Genomic DNA, 22,795 nt, shown 5'->3' on the forward strand with positions numbered 1-22,795 from the left:
TCTGAAAACGTTCTTATCTCAAATATGTTATCTACATCACAGTAAAAACATTATCTTTTCTGGCTTTACAACCTATATGCTGAGCGCGTAAATTTATAACTTGCGCATAATAGCGCTAAAACCAATTATGCTTGAATGAGAGAAGTGCATAGTATTCTGAAAACTTCTTATCTTTTGTCTTTCACGATATTTATGATAACATTTATAATCACATCTCATGATGGCCGCGTTCTTTCTTGCTCAAAATCGACGGCCACTGGTAAACAAGGAGGTGTAGTAATGTGTATTCCGTCCACCCTTTCATTCACCCATTTTATCCGTCTCTTAACCCTTTTTTTTTATCTTTTTCTATTTTCTTCGTTTCTTTCCTTCCCTGTTCCTTTCTGTCTGTTTTTCTTTCATTTTTCTTTTATATCTTTTTAATTTTCTTTCTATCTCTTGTTCTTTAGACTTTTCTTTCCCTTTTCTCTTACTTTTTTTTTACCCTTTTCTTTCTTCTTTCACTTGATCTTTTTTAAATCTTCACTTTCTTTCATTTTTCTTTTATATCTTTTTATTTCTTCCCTATTTTATCTTTAGCTTTCTTCCCTTTTTATTTTCCCTTTTCGATCTTTTTTCTTTTTGTTTCTATCAATCTTCCTTACCTTAGACTTCCTTCCTTCTTTCAATCATTCTTTATTCTTGCCCTTTTGTTTATCTTTCTCTTTCTCTCTTCTTTCCTTCTTTTTCATTTTTAACACTTCAAAACAAATGTACCTCATACTACACATTGATATATGAAATATACTTTTATTGAGTGACATAAATAGCATAGTACAGCAGATTGATCAGTCACACCATTCTTTACTCTTCACCCTGATTCACTAAGCCACAGAAAGCTACCAAAGAACTTGTCCACCAATAGCAACTTTCATTACCCAATGGGTCACCTTCCCTCTGTACACCCATCAGTTAACTTTTCAAAGTCTGCTGTCCTTGATATTCCGTTAAGAGCATGATAACCTAGATTCCCTTTATTCCTGGTGTAAAAGTTTGTGTTTGGATTCCAAGCAATGCCAAAGTTAGTTTCCAGGTAATCTAGAATGGCCGTCGTGCTGGTTAGAGAGTTGAAATTCACCTTCTCCGCCCCAGGCAGGTACTGATCTAACATTTGCATGAGATGATGGTGAAAGTAAGTCAGGTTGGTCCCTAGACTAAGACCAATGTCCACCTGCAAAGTAAAAGAACAACATACAAAGATACAAAAAAAAGTTTCTATAGCTTTTCTAAATTCTGGGAGAAATTTTCCTTCAAAAGTCCAAATCAGTTTTTCTGTTACTACTGATTCTTCCAGATGCGAGTTATAAATCAAATATTTTCCTCCCCATCCTAGCCCCTGCTTTAGCACAACCCCCAAATGAAGCCTGATTAGGTTAAGCAACTTAAGTTTCATTCAGGAAAATCATCTTTCAACGGGCCTTAAATTCAAATAATTTTAGGACAAGGCCACTTTCCAAAAGGGCACATTTCTATATTACAGTTCGAACAGGAAAAATAAGGAAGGGCACAACAAATCTCCAAGGTCGATTATCAGGGCATCCATGGCCATAGCCTTCTTTGGCCTTGGATCAATTTAAGCCATTTTTAAACACTTCAAATTACACATAAAGAGAGAGAGGGGGATTCCAAAGCCTTACCCAGTCTTGAATACACTGATATGGTGTGTCATCATACCCTGCATACATAGCTGGGTTACGCAATATACCTCTTGCTGCCATAACACCTAAAGAAAAATAATAAGTTCATGTTAAAGAACTTTTGAACAATGTTTTCAGCAATGTTATTGCATTTTCTATTCACTAGAATGAAATAAATGTACCTGCTATCAATAACAAAATAAATAACTGGTAGTTGTCATGACAAAGAGTAATTTATTGAGGCATCAAAAACGTATGATTGCTTCAATTCAACCAAGAATTTATCAGTGAAATTTGAATCAATGACTTATTAGCAATCAAATCTCTTTTGCCTTGTATTAAAAAAGAAAATATGATTTCTATAAACTGAAAAAAGAAAGTCCACTTAGTCTAGAAAAGTTAAGCAAATAAATCAATCACTTAACAGTCAAGACAGAATTCTCTCAAGAAAGAATTGTCTTGAGGTAAATATAACTTTCTCCTCAGGTGAAAAATTATGGCTGTTTCTTGGCAGATTATTGCTTTTTTTAGTCAAAACATAGATAAAGCATTTATTGAATTGTCCATTGCTAAATTTGTGTCCTGACAAATATTTCTTCAATAAGAAAATGGTGTAAATTCTTGCAAATGCCATACCCTCCTTGCTAAAGACTGTCATTCAAATAGTGTTTGATTCTCTATGGAAATCCAGCAATGACATAATATATAATCGAGAATATGTATGTTTGAGTAACATGAAGCTTTCAAAACATGACAGATGCTTGTACAACTTCACTGATTTGACCAATCAGGGGCATTTCTTAAAGCTGTTTGTAACTTAACACGAATGACTTTACACACAACTGATCACAAAGGTTGTATAACTTCACTGATTTGACCAATCAGGGGCATTTCTTAAAGCTGTTTGTAACTTAACACGAATGACTTTACACACAACTGATCACAAAGGTTGTGTAACTTCACTGATTTGACCAATCAGGGGCATTTCTTAAAGCTGTTTGTAACTTAACACGAATGACTTTACACACAACTGATCACAAAGGTTGTGCAACTTCACTGATTTGACCAATCAGGGGCATTTCTTAAAGCTGTTTGTAACTTAACACGAATGACTTTACACACAACTGATCACAAAGGTTGTGTAACTTCACTGATTTGACCAATCAGGGCATTTCTTAAAGCTTAACACAAATGACTTTACACACAACTGTTCACAAATTAAAGGTTTTGCAACTTCGCTGATTTGACCAATCAGGGTTGTTTCTTAAAGCTGTTTGTAACTTAACACGAATGACTTTACACACAACTGATCACAAAGGTTGTGTAACTTCACTGATTTGACCAATCAGGGTAGTTTCTTAAAGCTGTTTGTAACTTAACACGAATGACTTTACACACAGCTGATCACAAAGGTTGTGCAACTTCACTGATTTGACCAATCAGGGTCGTTTCTTAAAGCTGTTTGTAACTTAACACGAATGACTTTACACACAACTGATCACAAAGGTTGTGCAACTTCACTGATTTGACCAATCAGGGTCATTTCGAAATGACCCTGATTGGTCAAATCAGTGAAGTTGCACAACGACCAATCAGGGTCGTTTCTTAAAGCTGTTTGTAACTTAACACGAATGACTTTACACACAACTGATCACAAAGGTTGTGTAACTTCACTGATTTGACCAATCAAGGTCATTTCTTAAAGCTGTTTGTAACTTAACACGAATGACTTTACACACAACTGATCACAAAGGTTGTGCAACTTCACTGATTTGACCAATCAGGGTCATTTCTTAAAGCTGTTTGTAACTTAACACGAATGACTTTGCACACAACTGATCACAAAGGTTGTGCAACTTCACTGATTTGACCAATCAGGGTCGTTTCTTAAAGCTGTTTGTAACTTAACACGAATGACTTTACACACAACTGATCACAAAGGTTGTGTAACTTCACTGATTTGACCAATCAGGGTCGTTTCTTAAAGCTGTTTGTAACTTAACACGAATGACTTTACACAACTGATAACAAAGGTTGTGCAACTTCAGTGATTCGACCAATCAGGGTCATTTCTTAAAGCTGTTTGTAACTTAACATGAATGACTTTACACACAACTGGTCACAAAGGGTCACTTTGCAAACAGCTTTATGAAACCAGGGAATTGTTAGTGGAAACACAATCCAGCATTCTTTTGTTCACAAAGAGACAGAGTGTATGAGCTACATTCATATTAATGTGCCACTGGCTTAGCGGCCTTCCATCATTGAGAATTACATGAATAGTCTCACCGTGTACACCGGTTTGCTCCGACACCCTCCTCACATCCTCCATGGACTTGATGTCTCCATTAGCAACCACCGGTACCCTAACACCCTCTTTGATGATGCGGATGGCTTCGTGATTGGCCGGTTCACCACGCTGGTCTTTGGTGCGACCATGGACTGTTATCCACGACACGCCTGCATGCTCAGCTCTTCTGCATAGTTCTACAGTCTCCCTGTGAGGAAAGAAGACAGCTATGATAACACAGCCACAGACAATTCTCTCGTGCTAGTTGTTCCTTCCACCTAACTTTTTACCAATAAACAAATGGTACCATTGAATGACTTATCTGCCAAAAGGAAATGGCATGACTAAATAAAAGCCATATGAAATGGGACTTTCCATCTGAGATTTAACACCGCACAAAACCTTATATTCAATCATTCAATACAAAAAAAAAAACTGATTTCAAAGATTATGATCATTAATCGTTTGTGCTTGTAATTTCTTTGTTTTCTTAGTCACCCCTGTATTAAACCTATGGAAATTTGAAGATTCATTTGTTAATGGGTTAAGGAATATTTATTGCACTACACACTCACTTGATGTCTTCATGAAGCCTTATCTTGATGGATGTTGTGAAGTCTGAACGGTCCACCCTGTTTCTAGTTTGTCTCACCATGTCTTGGATCAGTTCTGGATGCTTAATGAGACAAGCACCATACCCTTCAGCCATTGCCCATCTGTAAAATTAAAGTGTGTGATGGGAAAAAACAAAAATATAAATCATAACAGAGGTTATCGTCATTTGACCCTAAAAGGTAACTAGAACTATCACTGAAGGTGGGGAATATAACATGTTGTTACCGTGGCAACTTGATTTCCGACACACACAAAATATTTGTCTCAGACATCTTTACCTCGAAACCAAGGAGTGAGCCAAATTTCATGAGAATAGGTTGAAAACTGATGAAGTAGTACTAACCGCAAGATTTTTGTCTCGCCTGCATAGCAGAGCGAGACTATAGGCGCCGCTTTTCCGACGGCGGCGGCGGCGTCAACATCAAATCTTAACCTAAGGTTAAGTTTTTGAAATGACATCATAACTTAGAAAGTATATGGACCTAGTTCATGAAACTTGGACATAAGGTTAATCAAGTATTACTGAACATCCTGCCTGAGTTTCAGGTCACATGACTAAGGTCAAAGGTCATTTAGGGTCAATGAACTTAGACCATGTTGGGAGAATTATTTTCAAAATCTTAACCAAAGGTTAAGTTTTTGAAATGACATCATAACTTAGAAAGTATATGGACCTAGTTCATGAAACTTGGGCATAAGGTTAATCAAGTATTAGTGAACATCCTGCTCTAGTTTCAGGTCACATGACCAAGGTCAAAGGTCATTCAGGGTCAATGAAATTTGGTCAAGTTGGGGGTATTTGTTGAATTACTATCATAACTTTGAAAATTTATGGATCTAGTTCATGAAACTTGGACATAAGGTTAATCAAGTATTAGTGGACATCCTTCCTGAGTTTCAGGTCACATGACCAAGGTCAAAGGTCATTTAGAGTCAATGAACTTTGGCCAAGTTGGGGGTATTTGTTGAATTACCTTCATAACTTTGAAAATTTATGGATCTAGTTCATGAAACTTGGACATTAGGTTAATCAAGTACCACTGAATATCCTGTGCGAGTTTCAGGTCACATGACCATGGTCAATGGTCATTTAAGGTCAATGAACTTTGGCCGTGTTGGGGGTCTTTGTTAAATTACCATCCTAACTCTGAAGGTTTATGGATCTACATGTAGTTCATAAAACTTGGATATAAGAGTAATCAAGTATCACTGAACATCCCCTGTGAGTTTCAGGTCACAAAACCAAGGTCAAAGGTCAGTTAAGGTCAATAAACTTAGGCCATGTTGGGGTAATTGTTGAATTGCCATCATAACTTTGAAAGTTTATGGATAGAGTGAATGAAATGTGGAGATGGGTGTAGTTGACAAGTCTTAAGTCACCGTTCAAATGTCATCTATGGTCAATGAACGTGGTATTATGTCATTATACATGTATGAATGGTGTTTTTGTGAATGATTATTTTATAGTAGTTTTCAAAGTTAGCACTGCTGCTATATTAAATTGCGTAATGCAGGCGAGACTGCCAGAGGCGTTCCACTTGTTACCTAATTTGTGGCATATTATATGTTGTTACTATGGCAACTTGATTTCCAACATACACAAAATATCAGTCTCAGACACCTTTACCTCAAAACTAATGAGTGAGTCGAATTTTGCACCAGAATTATTGATTTCTCTAAAATTTCGATAAAATCTGTAGGCTTAATATCATCAGTCCTTCTTACCGTTGAGGGCACCCACAGTTCAGATCCACACCATCTGAGTATCTGGAAAAAAAAACACAATACAAAATATGAAAAATATTCCATCTGGTCACAATTCTAATTCTTTCTGTAATTAAAAATTCAAGTCACTCTAATATTATAGCTGAAAAATATTTTCTTCAAGATCTTATCATTTGGTATCTTCTTTTTTCACCCCTCGCTCACTCATTTTTCATTCTTGTCAAGATGTTTTCTCAATCATAGTCAATTTCAATAGAAATTTGCATCATGGGAACGGTCCAAATTTATATTTGATTCAGCAAAGAATCTCCTGAAACAATTTTTGAAAGATAAATAATGTGACTTACGGGGCAACTAATTGAGCAGCATCAGCAAGGTCCTTGGCATTACTAGCAGCAAACTGAACGATCAAAGGTCTGTCTCCTAAAAAGAAAAGAAAATAATAATAGAGCTAAAAGACACTTATTCCTCCTGAGACCAATTGATTTCTATTGTGTTATAAGTTGTAAGTTTTTAAGACATGTATCCACAGGAAGCCAACATTCAACATCACCATTCAAAAGACATAACCCAGGGCTAGAGCCCCGAAGGCTTGAATCTATGAATCAATCTTCCCCCAGGTATATCTGATTGCAAGTGCATCTCAAAATGCCTAGATTTCCATGCCAATAACGGTGCGACTGGTTTTACCTCATTTGCTATTTTGTACTGAATCGATTCACCAAGTAGAGTAGAATTAAGTGTAGTCATACTTCTTTTTAACTATATTTTATTCTAATGTTTTGTGAAAGAAGTTTTTTTTAATGTATGATTTTGTATTTGAATTTGTTCAAAATTACAACAGAAAGATTCAGTGACCATATTCTTTTGTTCAATACACTGATCATATGATATGAGTTGTCAGATATTGGGGACTTCAATTAGTCCAGCTGACCCATTAAATAGCCTATTTATTGGATGCAATTGAAACCAATGGGGACAACTGGTTTAAATTGGAACAATTGACCCTTGAAATACCAATTGGCCCCCTATTGAAAGCAATTTGTTTTTAATTGGTCAATTAAATGGACACCCTTAATTCAGATCAATAGCACATTGGTATTCAATAGACATCTAAGTTCCAAAAGGGATTCATTTTTTTTCTGAAGCTTGTCCTTGAATAAATAGCAGCAGTTTCATTATCAATATAAATCTACAAGATTTAAAATTGATTTTGTAACATTCTGTATTACCTACGCTCATACATTTGTGATAAGAACAAGGAGCAATTCTAAAAAAACACAAGAACTTGCTTGGAAGTAAACACAGACATGCACATATTATCTTATTAAAGAGTTTTTAATAAAAAGAATGAAAATCTATTCCAACATATGTGAAGTGAGAAATGTGTAGGCCTACATGTATGGTAGTGGATCGTATTACCGAACACTTATCATGAATTCAATCATATCAAACACATTATTCTCATAAAATTCACCAAACTTTGAACATAAATACACAATTACCTACAAAATATGAATATGTAAAAATTTTGCCGAAATCGTTTTTCCTTTTTACGATATTAGCTTCTAATCGGACCCCTCTTCGCACGTGAAATATTTTGGTCACTTGAAAAAGGTATCGTATTACCGAACGTGTGTTTTCTATGGGAAAAGTTGAGGAAACAACAAAAACACTTATGAGCTATTTTGACCATATTTTATTATTGATAGAATATTAAGACTTTGAAAATGTATTTTTGATCATTTTTCATCAATTTCTATTCAAGTTCTCTTTGGAAGGATGTTGCAAAATTTTGAGCATATGAATTTATTTTCTGATGCGTATGATGCGTGCGTTCGGTAATACAAGGCCGGTCGGTAATACAATCACTCACTATACCTTTATTTGTTGTAAATTCACTGTCTCTTGCTTTAGCAGATTTGACAAAGGAGTCAGATACAATCATTGGTGTGAACACCAAATCACAATCATAACTGTAATGGAGAAAATATAGAGCAATTACCAACACTTTCCACTTCAATTCATTCCCATGCAATTGAATTAAAATGAAATATATTTCAGATCAGAAAGCTTTAGGTTGTAGGTATGTCACCTGGCTTAACTTTTGATCCAATGCTAAGTTGGAGATGTGGTTTTATACTAATGTCTAAATAATATATATTTTTCATATCTTTATCTGGGGATCCAATTTTTTTTAATAAACATTTTCAATTTTATCTGTAGAGGGTTTTAATACCAAGTTGCAGACTATATCTTCATCTTTTCTAAAATGTAAATGAACTCTTATTGACATTATATTCAAATTATGAAATGGCTAATCTTTATACATTTAGCAAAACTAACCTTGTTCATTGAATGAGTGACATAGGTTTTGAATATGTCTCTTATTTATATTAATAACTTAAGTTAGCATTCTTTCAGTTATGGCTTACCTTCGAACGAGAGTCCTGAATGCCAGCCTATATAACAATATGCATACAGTGAAAATGAAAGGAAAAAGAAAAGAAAAAAGATAATCAGCTACTATTAGCTTCCCACAATGTACAAGTAGTACAAGTATGAATTGGCTGCAATATCCGGGGCCCACTCCCTCCCCCTTTTGATTTTCAAATTTCGTATACAACAGCCTTAATAATTGGGAGATCTGAGGTTCATCTCGTCCAGCATCCCCCACCTGCCCCCCCCCATAAAAAAAAATCTGAAAAAAAGGGAGACCCATGTAAAAAATGAATGTATTTATTATAAATTGTAAAACATGATAAACATGATAAAATCATCGCAGAGTTCGATCAAGTCAGTTTCAAAACTACATTCAATTTTTGCAAATTTTGTTCTAACGTAACACTATTACAGGCACAAGATTTGACAAAATCTTTAGGCCTAAAATGTAAAATTCTAGGCCTACAAATAAATAACATGTCATTAATATTATAATAAAATAATTTAAGATAGGCCTAACTTACTTAATTCTGACTTTGCGAGATGATAAGCTAAATAGCCCAATAAAATTATATTTACATTTTTTAGAAAGAGAATATTTTCACATAAAATCTCAGCTCGATTGATCGGCTCAGTGATTCTTAGTATAGTTGCACTACAACTTACTTTGAATATCTAACCATTGGAGCACATATCTTCACTGGTTCCTTGGAGTGGAAGAGCTCAAGTGGCCGTGTGAAAACGGGTATCGTCCCCTCTTCCATGGCCTGGCGTACCGCCGTCAGTTAGCTCAGCTCAGCTCAGATACTATAACGCAACTTGCTTAGCTTACATAGATCTCTATATATGGGACTGACGCTTAAAGTTCAATTGTGAAACCAGCACGCCACCACTGCACTTTCTTCTGCCAACTTATGGGATAAAATCATGGATTTTTTGAAAGCCGAAATTGCAAGAAAGAAAAAGCAACTGGAGAAAACGAATCTCGTCGACAGCGTAAGTGGAAAATTCATAAAAACCTGTCGTCTAAAATAAATTGATGTGCATTGCAGTCACCATTCGTCAGGCGCTTGCGAGGATGAGCCGAACTTGTTAGTGCATTCCCACCTATTGATTATTTTGCACTGCTGTTAGTATTAATAATAACCCAGCCATGTTGATTGCCAGAACCAGAACAGAAGAGAAGAGTGTGAAAAATTGACTGTATGTGCACTTTAACTTTAGATTGCATCATTAGAGTGATGATCAAACACAAATTCTATTTAACAAGCATTCCACACACTGACACAGTCTTCATGAATTTGTCCATATCCAGACAAGATATTATTATTTGTCCATATTCAGACTAATTTTTAAACATATATATATTAATAAAATTAATGTTAGATCTAGATCGATAGATCTAGAGTCTATTTTTGCCAAATTTAAAAGTATTAAAACAGCCTTTTTACTAACCCAGGGAACTCCCGCCCGCTGCGCGGGCGGGAGCCCAGGAGCTTACCGTGTATTTTACCATACTCACGGGACTAGGGTGATTTATGGTCTAAATATTTCTCCAAATGAATTGTGAAAATAGAAATTATGCACTTACCACGATTATATTATGGATGAAGGTCTAATGAGTGGCAGTTTCCTGACATCTGGGCACAAACTGGAACCTCAAAAAAAAAAAAAAAAAGGTAACCCAGGGAGCTCCGGCCCGCACAGCGGGCCGGAGCCCAGGGGCTTACCGTGTATTTTACCATACTCACGGGACTAGGGTGAATTATGGTCTAAATATTTCTCCAAATGAATTGTGAAAACAGAAATTATGCACTTACCACGATTATATGGATGAAGGTATAACGAGTGGCAGTTTCCTGACATCTGGGCACAGACTGGAACCTCAAAAAACGAAAAGTTCTCTCCTTCTACCCCAGTCTCGATCGGCCATTTTGTTACAATTCATAACAAAAATGGCCGATCGAGACGGGGGTAGAAGGAGAGAACTTTTCGTTTTTTGAGGTTCCAGTCTGTGCCCAGATGTCAGGAAACTGCCACTCGTTATACCTTCATCCATATAATCGTGGTAAGTGCATAATTTCTGTTTTCACAATTCATTTGGAGAAATATTTAGACCATAATTCACCCTAGTCCCGTGAGTATGGTAAAATACACGGTAAGCCCCTGGGCTCCGGCCCGCTGCGCGGGCCGGAGCTCCCTGGGTTACCTTTTTACATTATCTAGAGATAGATTTCAACTGTAGCCGGTAAAAAGGATCCACTATAAATTATACCATCACCCGGGAATCGATCTATTCTATTCATGCAATAAGTTAGATCTACACTAATTAAGTTTATGACTTTTGTCGTGATCATCATGCGTTAATAACAGATAGATCTAGTTCTAGTAGCAAAAGTTCATTACCATCCTGCCTGTGGGGAATCTACAGATAGGACTATGCCACTCATTCAATGGTCTATGCCAATGCTGTACACAGCACACAATTTAAAAAATCATTAAAAATTTTTAAATATCACTTTTGTAACCAAAAATACTAATTTCCATACAGTTGCAATTTATTTTTCATTAGTAACTTGGGAGTAATTTTTGTATTCACCAGAGCGTTCAAAAACTTGAATTTAGGGCATATTTTTGTGTACGCCCTCTATCGATGGAAAGTAATATGGCAAGACAATTGTCATTTTTTATTAAGAAAAAATAATTTAAAGAATGAAATTTGCTTAAGAGCCAATATGATGAATAGCTGTAATGGAAACTGACAGTGTAAAAAAATCAAGCATTTGTCCTTAAGAAAAAGAGAAAATAAGTCAAACATTGCTAACCTTATTTCACCACACAGGGAGTAGTAACAGAGAACAAGGTTATATCATAACCTTGTTCATAGAATGAGTGGTTCTGGTAGAGGATGTTTGTGTGATCATCACCTAGATCTAATTTTGTAACATTGCATGTGAGCCAAACAGCTGTTTTATTCTTTTTGGAAGAATATGTTTTCAAACTGACATCAAACTCCTAGCTACACTGTAGCATTATATATGAATATGACTTTATTTGAAGTAAATTCTTACTGAGCTCTCTTTGCTTTTTAACCTTTCCAGGGGAGTGGAAAAAAGACATTCAAGAGAGCTGACTTGAAAGCAAAGCAGGAGGAAGAATATTGGAAGAAACATAAAGTGAGTAAAAATAAATTATATAAAACTGTAAGGTCCGTATTCTGAACTCTGGTTTAAATTAAACCCTGGTTTAAAATTGTGGTTTAACTATGGAGAGCCAATTTGAGTACAAATCCTAACAGTACACATTCCATTTATTAACTCGTATGACACCCAGATTGTTCATAACTGTCTGGGAATGATGGGAATGGTAACTTAAGAATTTTTCTTCATTATGAAAGCAAAAGGAAACAAAATACTAAACATAAGAAATATACAATACAAACAGAATTTTTAAATCTTGGCTCCCCATAATTTTAGCACAGAGTTTAGACCGAGGTCTAAGATAAACCTAACTTCAGAATACGGGCCTTAGAATTTTGATGGTGATTAATACTAGGCCTACATATCGCACTTTTGAGCATGAGACTTAATCAATTTCAAAGAAAAAAAAATGTGTGAGCAATGAAGTTGAAAATCAATTAATCAATAAAAAGAAGAATGAATAAATGATATATTGTAGGCACAAACATTTAATTTAGTATTACATGTTTTTATATTCTTGTACAGTCTAAATTCTGGATATACATGTAGCCTTCAGAGATGTACATGTACGTGTATGCAATCTAAACTGTAATCTAAAGTGTGTGGACTTTGAAGCACAAGGTCCAGGGTTCAAATCCCACCACAGCACTCGCGTCCTTTGGCAATCAATATATCTACATGTGATGTGCCACTCTCCACCCAGGTGTAGTAAATTGGTACCCGGTAGGAAGAAATTCCTTGAATGCTTGAGCGCCCGATCAGGGTAGCCATGCTAAAGCCGGGTTAATAGTATGCAGCGCTTAAAAACATTTATATTAAGCGCTATAAAAGTTGCATATTATTATTAAAATTCACATTTAATTCTTCATATACTGTATGTACGTTGCATGTTTTCACTAGTCCTTGTTCATCTCTTTTTTAAATCAACAATATGGAAGATTTTCTTATACTATCTCTCATTTTCTTCATGTACAGCCTGAGAATGATGAAGGAGAGAGTAGCAAAAAGAAAGCAAGAAGTGAAAGGCTTGCCAGTGATTCTCTTTCAGACGATCCCAATCTTGTAACTCTCTCCAGACAAGAGGTAAGGGGAGAAAAGGATAGATGATTATCTGTAATTTTATTTTTTTCATTATTACATCATCCTTTAAGGTTATAATTTATCAATTATGCAAATGTTCTTAAGCTACTTTTTATTTTACAAAAAAGACAAGAAGATACATGTTAACAACAATTTAATGAGCACTTGCCTATTAGGTTTTACAAATTAAATTTTGAATCGTGAACACGATGATTTTAGTATGTTTCCATACATAATACAGAAGCTAATTTAAAAAACCCTTCTTTAATGCTAGAGTTAATATTGGAACAACCAATGCATTGCTATTATGGGAAATGTCAAATGATCAGCGATATATAAAGAGAAGGAAAATACTGTACAGTGTACAATGAGCATAATCATTTACTGCAATGGGTTCATTTCAAGTTTTAGGAATGCTTTTTTTGTGTGTCTGCAGGTTGTCAGAAGATTGCGAGAAAGAACAGAGCCTATCAGGTTATTTGCAGAGACAGACACAGAAGCTTTCTTCAGACTCAGGAAAATAGAGATGCTTGCCCCAGAAATTAACAAGGTAAGATAGGCGCATTAGCATTTAGATAAAGTATATTTTTTATTTTCAACTGAATCTATTAATTCATTTTTAAATGAAACTATCATTGACTTTTTTATTTTTAGCTTTTGAATGCCGGTGCATTCATCACTGAAGTATACAATATTCTCTGGAATCTTTCTCTCTGGCTCTCACTCTCTCACACATACATGCTATTAAGTACTGTTGCTAGTGTTATCCCCTTCCCCAATCTGATTCCCTGTATTCATTACTCTGTACTGTCACATAGTACTTAGCTTCCCTTCTCCCCTGTATCTTTCCACTTTTTGCTTTTTCAGGTGCTTCATGTTTTCTTTCATTTTGTTTATATAAATGATGAAGAAGTTTTGAAGCTGCTAGATATGAAATATAAAATCTAGATCTTTTTACAATTTCTGTTTTAAACTTCATTGATTCCTTCAGGGTCTTCGGAACGATTTCAAAGAAGCTATGGACAAGGTTGACCAGCAGTACTTGGAGGAACTGGTCAAGGCTCAAGGAGAGGATGTCCCAACCAGCGCATATGACATGAAGTTTGAAGACGACGGCCATACCATTGATTCCATTCTAGAGATGGCTAAAGAAATGGGCAAGGGCGATGAGGAAGTAGATAATAAAGTCATCCTCATCTACATCAAGGTATGTTGTTTACTGCATCCTTCAGCCCAATAACAATAGATTTTCATGTTCATGTAAATAATTTATGTACTGTTGATTTCAACAACATTTCAATTTATTGTTTTAATGTAGACATATCTGTTTTTTTTATATACTTATAATAAAATAATTGTTCTGTTCAATATTGATTTTCCAGTTTTTGCTGAAAGGTTGGGCTCAGGATCTTAATCGTAGACCAGAAGATCTGAAGAGAAGTATGAAAGGAAGATTACAGAGCGCTACATATAGTCAAACAGAAGGATACCTAAAACCACTATTCAATAAACTGAAGAAAAAGGTAGGAAATATGATTGCTTAATAGGCATCTGCTTATTTTGCTATCATTCAATTGAGTAGGCACAACGAAATTAATAAAGCACTGGTCTAATTTCACTAATACAAATGGGCCCTGGTCCTGTGGTGGCAAGATGAACAAGGTTGAAATGTACAATATTTTTACTATTTAATTTGTATATAACAAATCAAAATATCAAATAGTGCTTGAGTAACTTACATCTCTTCTTAGTTAAAATGAGAACATTCAGCAATATGGCAAATTGGGGATGCTACATTTTGATGAAATTTGTGTTACCTGTATGTTTCAATTTAATAATATCATCATAAAGCCTGAGAATTCTTGAGTTTGCTTGCAGTTATGACATTTATTTTCATTTGTGTTATATCTTCATATCAATTAAAGATCTCATGCTATCTTTCTTGTTTCATTATTTGATATTAATTCAATATTATTTACCTATTCATTCTTCTAGTCCCTTTCTCCAGATATTTTGGATAGCTTAGTGGAGATCATAAAGTTCATGTTTGAGAGAGAATATGTGAAAGTAAGTCAGCTGTTATATCTGTTCAACATCATATATTAGAATTTGTTATTACATAGTGCAATGATTGTACTTGGGATAATTATTAGAATACTCAGATGTTTTAATGGAATAAATTGATTCAGATAAGATTGCATTTTCGACTTTCATAATTTTTGTGACCATTCTTGCAGGTAAATTAGAAAATTTACATAGTTTGAACTTTGTCTTACCTGTAAGACCATTGACCCTATAATCACATGAAGGATCTGCTATTTAGTCTGATTACAAATTTGAAAATGATTACCCATTCCAGAAAAAAGAAATCAATGTAAACATTACTGAAATTTACCCTTGACAACAACAACAACTGAGATTTGATATCTGTAATTATACACAATTCTATGTAATGATACGTGATCCTGTAATTATACATGATTCTCACTCTTGTTTCATATAGGCCAATGATTCCTATCTTCAGATGGCTATAGGGAATGCTCCATGGCCCATTGGGGTCACTATGGTTGGTATTCACGTCCGTACAGGGAGAGAGAAGATCTTCTCCAAGAACGTTGCTCGTATCCTTTTTATATTGTGTACCTGAATGGGTTATTAATAGCCACTTTGTTCAATAAATGTTGGTGTAATTCCCAAGATGGTCTAACATCACTATCGGTATCAGGTCTACCATCAATAAGCCAGTTCGTAGTTCCTTTCTGCGCATGATCAAAAGATTCTACGCATGATCAGAGGAAGGTCATTTGTACTAAAGTGACATGGTGGTTAAAATCTAATGAGATAAGCACCAACTTTGATGTCTTGATTATTCATATATCCTTTTCAATAGTGGTTTTCATTTACATCCACAAAAAACAACAATGCGTCCACAACGACTGGTATTTTACAGATTGCCAAGTACATTGTGCAACATGCTATGATATGCATTCAAAGTAGGAATGTAACAAATACCTTCATAAAGTGTTCATTGGTGTGCTATTCTAATCACCTGGTCTATTCAATTTCTTCATCCTGCTATTTAAGGCAAGCTTACGTAATATCTTGCTTTGAAATCTGCCTATCATAATGAAAGAAATGAAAGGTCATTTGACCAAAATTGTCCATGAAGTAACTACGAACTGGTCTATTAAGTCTAATTGCAAGTAGGTATTAACCATCACTTGTAGTCACTTGGTATATTGATTGTCAGGTTTGCTTGTAACTGAATGGTCTAATTTCTGCCTCTTCATCAATTTAGTTTTCCCATTTTGTATGGCCTTTTGGTAATGACCTCTCAATATAATCAAATTATACCATTTAGAATTATTACTTAATCAAGAATCCAAATTTACTGTGAAGATCAAAAAAGAAAAGAAATGATGGACTTCCATTTGAATCTATCTTGCAATTAGGTCAAGTCGCTGAACCATGTCAGGGATTTATTGTCTACACATGCACCTAATGAAAGGGGATCACATGACAACTGAAAGACTTCACAAGTTCCCACCACAGATATCTCAAAAACTTAACACCTCCTAATTCAACTGGCTGATGATCGATGCATTTGATAAAAATGTTGCAGATTTTATCTTCACAGACTTGGACCAAAAGAAGAATGATCTTCGTGACATAAGTGAATGAAGAAAAATAAGAGCAATTTATACAGAAAAAGATGGTTGCTTTCATTGTGGTAATATGTAGTATTCTATATGGGTATGTTTTATTCCTTAATTATCATTTCCACTAGATGTGCTGAATGATGAGACCCAAAGGAAATATATCCAGGTATGAAGGCCTATGCATTTTTGTTAGTTTCTAGATGAATTGAGACATAGGGTTCCACAAGGTCACTAGCAATTATTGATTCAATAGGGATTATGGTACTAACAGTGAAGTAATTATGTAGTGTGCTGTATAATTGTAATTGATATATCATACTGCCAATCTCTTGAATTAAGAAAATGAAAATAGGAAAATTCACATTTTATGATTGTAGGTGATTTTCTTACACACAAAGGAATGTTACTACAGTACACTTTAAAGAAATAGGACCAAATCTTAATAAATTTTGATGTCAGGACTGTAAAGAAAATCATATTGCTGACCTTGCTTACAATCCATCCTTGCTTACTCCAGTTAGGGAATTTTGTCTTGGTCATAGCTTTTCCATCAGTCCCAACAGATTCAACTTCTACATCTTGTCAGTACAACGAAACCTGGGAATGGAAACAACTTCAAAAACATTATCTTGTAGGGGGAAATATTGTTTAAGAAAAATAGTAAAATTATTGTTATCAGGCAGATGTGGAAAAAAATCTTAAAGATTTCTTCATGCTGAGGTCCACCATCTTATGAGTTGGAAGTCTGGCAATAACAATGCTTTCAATATCAGTTTACTGGCTTCATCAATTGAAAATACTGACTTAATGATTAATATGGGCGATAAATTTAGTATTCCTTTCGTTTTTGTTTCAAATCAGGCACTGAAGAGATTGATGACACTCTGTCAGAGACACTATCCTACAGACCCATCAAAGAGTGTGGAGTACCAAGGAGTTCATCTATTCTGAGAGGTAGATGGACAAATAATTGAGAAAAAAAAGACTGAAAAAATAGCTGGCTATAAAGGATGGATGCAGATTAAGAATATACAGGCCCCAAGATGAACCATCCTTCATTTATGGCCTTGTATGTAGAGGACACATTTTTTCAAGTTGTAGTATATGAACAGCCAAGTGTCTAAAATGCAAGGCGATGGAGATCTGCAGTCCATTACATGCCACACAGCCATGAAGATATGATTGTGCCTGGTGTTGTGAGGCCTCTTTTGCTTTGTACTTTGTTTTGTAAAGAATGAGGTCTGCAATTTCAGACTACAGGAGAACTGCATTACTGTCAGAGTGAGGCTCAGTGTTTTGAACATATTGAAATTTTGTTAAGTGTCCAAAAGGGGCCTGTCTGTGCCTGCATAAGTACAGCTCCTCAGACATATACTGTTAATATGGACCACCATGTGTACAAAAAAAACCTCACAGACTTCACAATTGCCAGCAAAGGTTAAACAAGAACAGCACCTGGACAACTAGCAGACATCCATGGAAACATCTTTCATGTATGTAAATGCTCTAGGATAACAGAAATCTGCCTGTCTTTGGAGGAATTAGAAATGATAGAGGTAAATAATATAATCTGGTCTGAAAGGTTGTTCCACTTTGGTGATTATTCAACATATTAAAGATCTGTTTATGTGCACTAGTAAGTTGAGGTACGTTCCTATTTAATGAGAGCATTGTCAAGTACATTAGAACTGTGTGGAAAAGATAATGTAAGATTAAAATATTAAATTTTTGTTGTTTCATAAAAGTAGAGTGTAGCTATATGTCATCTTGTGCCATACAGATAAACATTCAGGTCAGGAACTCCCAATTAGGGTATTTTTTCACACCATATTCATACACTGTAAGTATTAAGTGAGTTTTACTTTGTCCATCATATCGGAGTGAGGCTTAATTTTCTACATTTGCTATCATGTGTCTTTGAATATAGACTAAATGTTATCGAACCACCTGGGAATTAGAAGTTATGGTAACTTGGCTAAGCTGCAGTTCGACCAATTGAATATTTGACAAACTGGTCCATTTTTATAGACAATGTCTGATTAGATCAAGCAGTCATTAACCCATCATACTGAATTCTCAGAAATTATTGCTCATTTTGTGTTCATCTTGTTTTGAAAGACATGTGTTTGTTATTATACTTCAAGAGATGATGTTGATGCCTGGTATTATATACAAACTTTGTAACCAGAATCTGACAGCTGTTTGATTATAATCAGACATTTGATAAAAACCGGAATCTGTTAGCTTTGCAGAAAGTGCTATCCAAAATGTTTTACCAACAGATTCAGATACCTGAGAAAAGAGTACCCTGGTCAGGAGTCTACTACTGTATGTATTTATTTTATTACCAATGGAGAACCAATTTCTGCCATTAAGGCCTTTTTTAAACAGTTCTTTGAATATCCTAATTACTTTAGTTTCATTACTTGGATTGGGTTGTACGAGTACATAATTAATGAGACATTACAAATTACAATATATTTTTTTATAAAGTGATGTATTTATTTATGAATATAACATTTTCTTAAATGAACAAGCTATTCCTGACTTAAAATAACAATTACAATGTAAATGTACTTTTGGTATCAAAACAATTTCTGAAGACTAATAACAATGTCATCATTGTACAGTTTATATTAAATTGATGTGTTACTGATTTTTTTTTATAATACTTGGTATGAAATAACTAAGAAGTGTCCACCAAGTGTTATCTATTCTACATTTTCATTCATAAGACCTGACAACTCTACTTTTTGTTGGTTATCGCAAAATATCTACATCCATCTGTGCTAAATGTAAAGAGTGAAAGATTGTACAGTGAAAACATTGTATAAATGTAAATATAAATAACAGATAAGGCGAGATTAAACTATCATCAAAAGAAATATGTATGTACGCTGTGATCTAGTTCTGACAAGTGTACTTACAGCATTCAAAGTATTGTATTTGAAATACAATTGTCTTGTAATACCCAAATGGACTGATGGAAGTATCATGATGGAATGATGAAAGTTAAGAGACAGAAAAGGAAAGAAAAGGTTATCAGTCTGGCTTGGGTGAGTAAGTGGAGTTTTTAATTTAACAATCAGAAGATAAATGAGCTAAAGACAAAACAGTTCTGGTCTACTTGACTGGATTTGAGATTTTTATAGGAAGAGAGTGAAAGTGAGTCCTTCCCTTGGTTATTTTGGAAGGATGGTTAAAGAATAGGAAAGAGAGGGTAGAAGATGGATGCAGATGATTGGAGGGAGAAAAAGGGCAAATTTCTAAACAATTTTGAAAGAAACATTATTTTTATGGTATACATTATATTTCATGCAGACTAGTCAAAATAAAAGAAATTAAGTTGTATTGTTGCAAATTATTTACAGCAGTACAAATGAACACTGAACTTTACAGTCAATCACATGCAGGTGAATTTCAAAATGTGCACCTGTGTATCAATAACAAGACACTTGTTGATAATTGGTTCATGATTATAGCACCTTTCATTTGTTCATATACACATTTACAATAGTATATGTAGATGTACATATATTGATTTTGATGACAACACTCGTTCAATTTGTACAAAACTGTTTGGTTTTTTTTCTCCAAATTATAACTTATAAATTTGACTCTTCAGATGTGTAGTAAATTGGTAATATACAGTTGCTGTTACATTGCAATATGTCAAAGAATAGATAACAGAGATTGATAAATACAAGCTTAAAGTTTCAATCAGTGCAGGAAAATATAAGTGAGTGATTCACTGAATTAGACCACAAAATATTAAGTAATTATATTTTCAGGAAATTCATGAAATATTGGTAATATACATTCTAAAAATGTAATACCCCCGACTATTACCCATGACCTCAATGCAATATGACAATTTTTTTCACTTTTCAGTCGACCTTTTTCATACACATGAAAAACGCATGAAAGTACACAATTGTTTAAAATTTAATATGATATTCATTGTGATCCACACCCCCATGAAGTTTTGGCCCCTGTTTGAAATATTTCAGAATTAAAACCAAATTAAGGCGAGTATGATGTAACACACAATTATGTACATCCAAGCCTGCATATATGTGGACTCAATCTCCAACTATATTTCAGGGTGGACTTTAAAGAACTTAAAGGTAGAACCTTCAAATTTTGAAGGTTATTACCCTGTATTCTGTTAGCTGCAAACCACTTCTGTGTTGTAAGAGATATATGACATATTATTGAGCTCTTGTCCATGGAAATCCCTCTATATAATGAACTTTACTTCAAAAATATGAAGGACTTGGTTCAGCAAAGAATCAATCACAAAATGATGTAAATACAATACCTCTTCAAATGATAATGTGCCGAAACAAATGAAAATGAGGCATGATGCCATGAGGTACAGTCAAATATAAAAAAATTGCAAACTCAACACACATAATGCCTTGGGCACTCTTTGGATGGAGGCAGAATAAAATATTTTACCAAGGATTGTCATACATAATGATATTAGAAAAGACACATGATATGTTATACATTTAGTGTAGATTTGAAGAAATTTATAGATATACAAATGAATTTTATAACAAGTCCAATTTCACACCATGCATGATAAAGATTAATCATCATTACAGCAAATAATACTGACAGAAATTTCCTCCAGACAAAATTTTTAACCTTAAATCCTAAAATGGTACAATGCCTTCCTTCAGAATGATGTATTTTCTGTGGGTTGTTAAAACCTTGTATCTCAAAGTTCGAAATTTGAGGATATCTCAGAAAAAGCTGTAAATTACGGCAATGGTGGCATCCCGCATTGTCTGAAAATAGTCTCCTGATTTTTGTAGAGAACACTTTCTAGGCAAAAGAAAGGTTGCCATTTATGTCTTAACTCTATAATACAGCATTTTCAGAGCTCTCTGCAAAATTGTTGGATTTTGAGATATGAAGTCAAGTTATAACAGCCCGACATGATATTTATCTATTAAGACTATCAAGATAACAAAATGGTAGCAGAGGATGAGAGATTAAAGAAATGTCATGCTCAAACCGATCCAATCCACACATGTATTTTTTTTTTCATGGCATCATATCTCATTACAAGGTTTAGTGACTTACTGTTTTGAAATTTCCTGATTTTCCACAACAGAATACTAAATTTTCCTGACTTGGCAATCACATTAGACAATGATTTACATTATGAAATTAAGCTTAGTGCAATTCACTTGCATGTAACCAAAACATAAATTTGTTCACTGTAAGAAAAACTATACTGAATGAATAATATTCTATAGCTTGCAGGAATACTTTACTTTTGGAAAAGATGTGAGATTCCCTGACTTTCCAGAAATTCCTTATCCATAACACTGTCCATATCTATTCCATTGGAACATAGTCGAATGGTGGTATTTTAATGATGAAGGTGTTTGCGGTTCACTGTTCTTCTTTCGGTAACAAGGGCATTTTCTCCTCCGCTAATTTATTTGAAGATGTAGTGTGAAGGATAGGGTTGTGACGGTGGTTTTGGTTAAGAATCATTTGAGGATTCAGGATAATGTCACATTTGAAGTTTATGTTTGGCTTAATAATGCGTGGATTTTCAGTAGGAGCCATTTTTAAAGGAACAAATGTCATTGTCAGGTGACCATTGTTGTTCTACTTATCTACTTACAAATATTTACTATTCGATGTGTGTTTTGCTTTTATCAAATACAAATCAGTAAATCATTCATCGAACATAATCATAGATACTAGATTATCAGTAAGCCGATGTTTTCCCCCTCTTTCGTGACCTCGTTAGTCTTGTTTCCTTCCCTGTCTCTAAAACATCATCAGGATTGACTTCTGGTTTACGCTTCCTCCGAATTGTTCGCTTGTTTTTCTTTTCTTGAACTAGATCAGGGCTGGAAAAAAAATCAAGTAAAAGTGGAAGGATCAATGCATTAAATTAAATTATTTCATTCATACATTATACAATTTTTATCATGTAATTGCAGAAACAGGTCTCCTCTTATTTACTGCATGGAATATAATTTTGATATAAGTCTTTATCAAACAAGAGAATATTGTCCCCAAAAAATCCTTTAGCGATAGCATAAAATAAAACCAAAAGATTTTCAAAGGAGGAAACAA

The 22,795-nt window shown here is 34.5% G+C and overlaps 3 protein-coding genes across 3 annotated transcripts in view; 1 reads left to right on the forward strand and 2 right to left on the reverse strand.

Annotated features, from left to right (window-relative positions):
* Positions 1–763: 763 nt before the first annotated feature.
* LOC129256446 (tRNA-dihydrouridine(20a/20b) synthase [NAD(P)+]-like) lies at positions 764–9,845 on the reverse strand. The gene is made up of 9 exons (XM_054894647.2): positions 9,415–9,845; positions 8,742–8,768; positions 8,188–8,282; positions 6,654–6,729; positions 6,307–6,348; positions 4,542–4,682; positions 3,966–4,174; positions 1,677–1,762; positions 764–1,210 (listed from the first exon to the last, which is right to left on the reverse strand). Exons 1-9 carry the CDS (start codon positions 9,510–9,512, stop codon positions 926–928), a joined length of 1,059 nt encoding a protein of 352 aa, XP_054750622.1. The 5' UTR covers positions 9,513–9,845; the 3' UTR covers positions 764–925.
* On the forward strand, positions 9,320–19,572 carry LOC129257576 (pre-mRNA-splicing factor 18-like). Its single transcript, XM_054895938.2, has 10 exons — positions 9,320–9,744; positions 11,850–11,924; positions 12,924–13,031; positions 13,465–13,578; positions 14,020–14,235; positions 14,411–14,551; positions 15,024–15,095; positions 15,532–15,649; positions 16,816–16,853; positions 17,549–19,572. Exons 1-10 carry the CDS (start codon positions 9,676–9,678, stop codon positions 17,636–17,638), a joined length of 1,041 nt encoding a protein of 346 aa, XP_054751913.1. The 5' UTR covers positions 9,320–9,675; the 3' UTR covers positions 17,639–19,572.
* LOC129257575 (E3 ubiquitin-protein ligase RAD18-like) overlaps positions 19,173–22,795 on the reverse strand; it is a 32,899-nt gene continuing 29,276 nt past the window's right edge. The window contains exon 13 of the mRNA XM_054895936.2: positions 19,173–22,566. Within this exon, the coding sequence (XP_054751911.2) occupies positions 22,422–22,566 (145 nt within the window). The 3' untranslated portion in view covers positions 19,173–22,421. The remainder of the gene's footprint in view (positions 22,567–22,795) is intronic.

This window comes from Lytechinus pictus, chromosome 3, assembly GCF_037042905.1.
Source record: "Lytechinus pictus isolate F3 Inbred chromosome 3, Lp3.0, whole genome shotgun sequence".
Classification (NCBI taxonomy): domain Eukaryota; kingdom Metazoa; phylum Echinodermata; class Echinoidea; order Temnopleuroida; family Toxopneustidae; genus Lytechinus; species Lytechinus pictus.

What these genes read in the sequence shown, in the direction of transcription:
- LOC129256446 (XM_054894647.2), bottom strand. Translation starts at nt 9,512, where the DNA reads ATGGAAGAGGGGACGATACCCGTTTTCACACGGCCACTTGAGCTCTTC. An exon ending in TTCAGGACTCTCGTTCGAAG is followed by an intron (nt 8,283 to 8,741) that starts GTAAGCCATAAC and finishes TCTCCATTACAG; the next exon opens with TTATGATTGTGATTTGGTGT. An exon ending in AACTGTGGGTGCCCTCAACG is followed by an intron (nt 4,683 to 6,306) that starts GTAAGAAGGACT and finishes TTAATTTTACAG; the next exon opens with ATGGGCAATGGCTGAAGGGT.
- LOC129257576 (XM_054895938.2), top strand. Translation starts at nt 9,676, where the DNA reads ATGGATTTTTTGAAAGCCGAAATTGCAAGAAAGAAAAAGCAACTGGAG. An exon ending in AATATTGGAAGAAACATAAA is followed by an intron (nt 11,925 to 12,923) that starts GTGAGTAAAAAT and finishes CTTCATGTACAG; the next exon opens with CCTGAGAATGATGAAGGAGA. An exon ending in TCATCCTCATCTACATCAAG is followed by an intron (nt 14,236 to 14,410) that starts GTATGTTGTTTA and finishes TTGATTTTCCAG; the next exon opens with TTTTTGCTGAAAGGTTGGGC.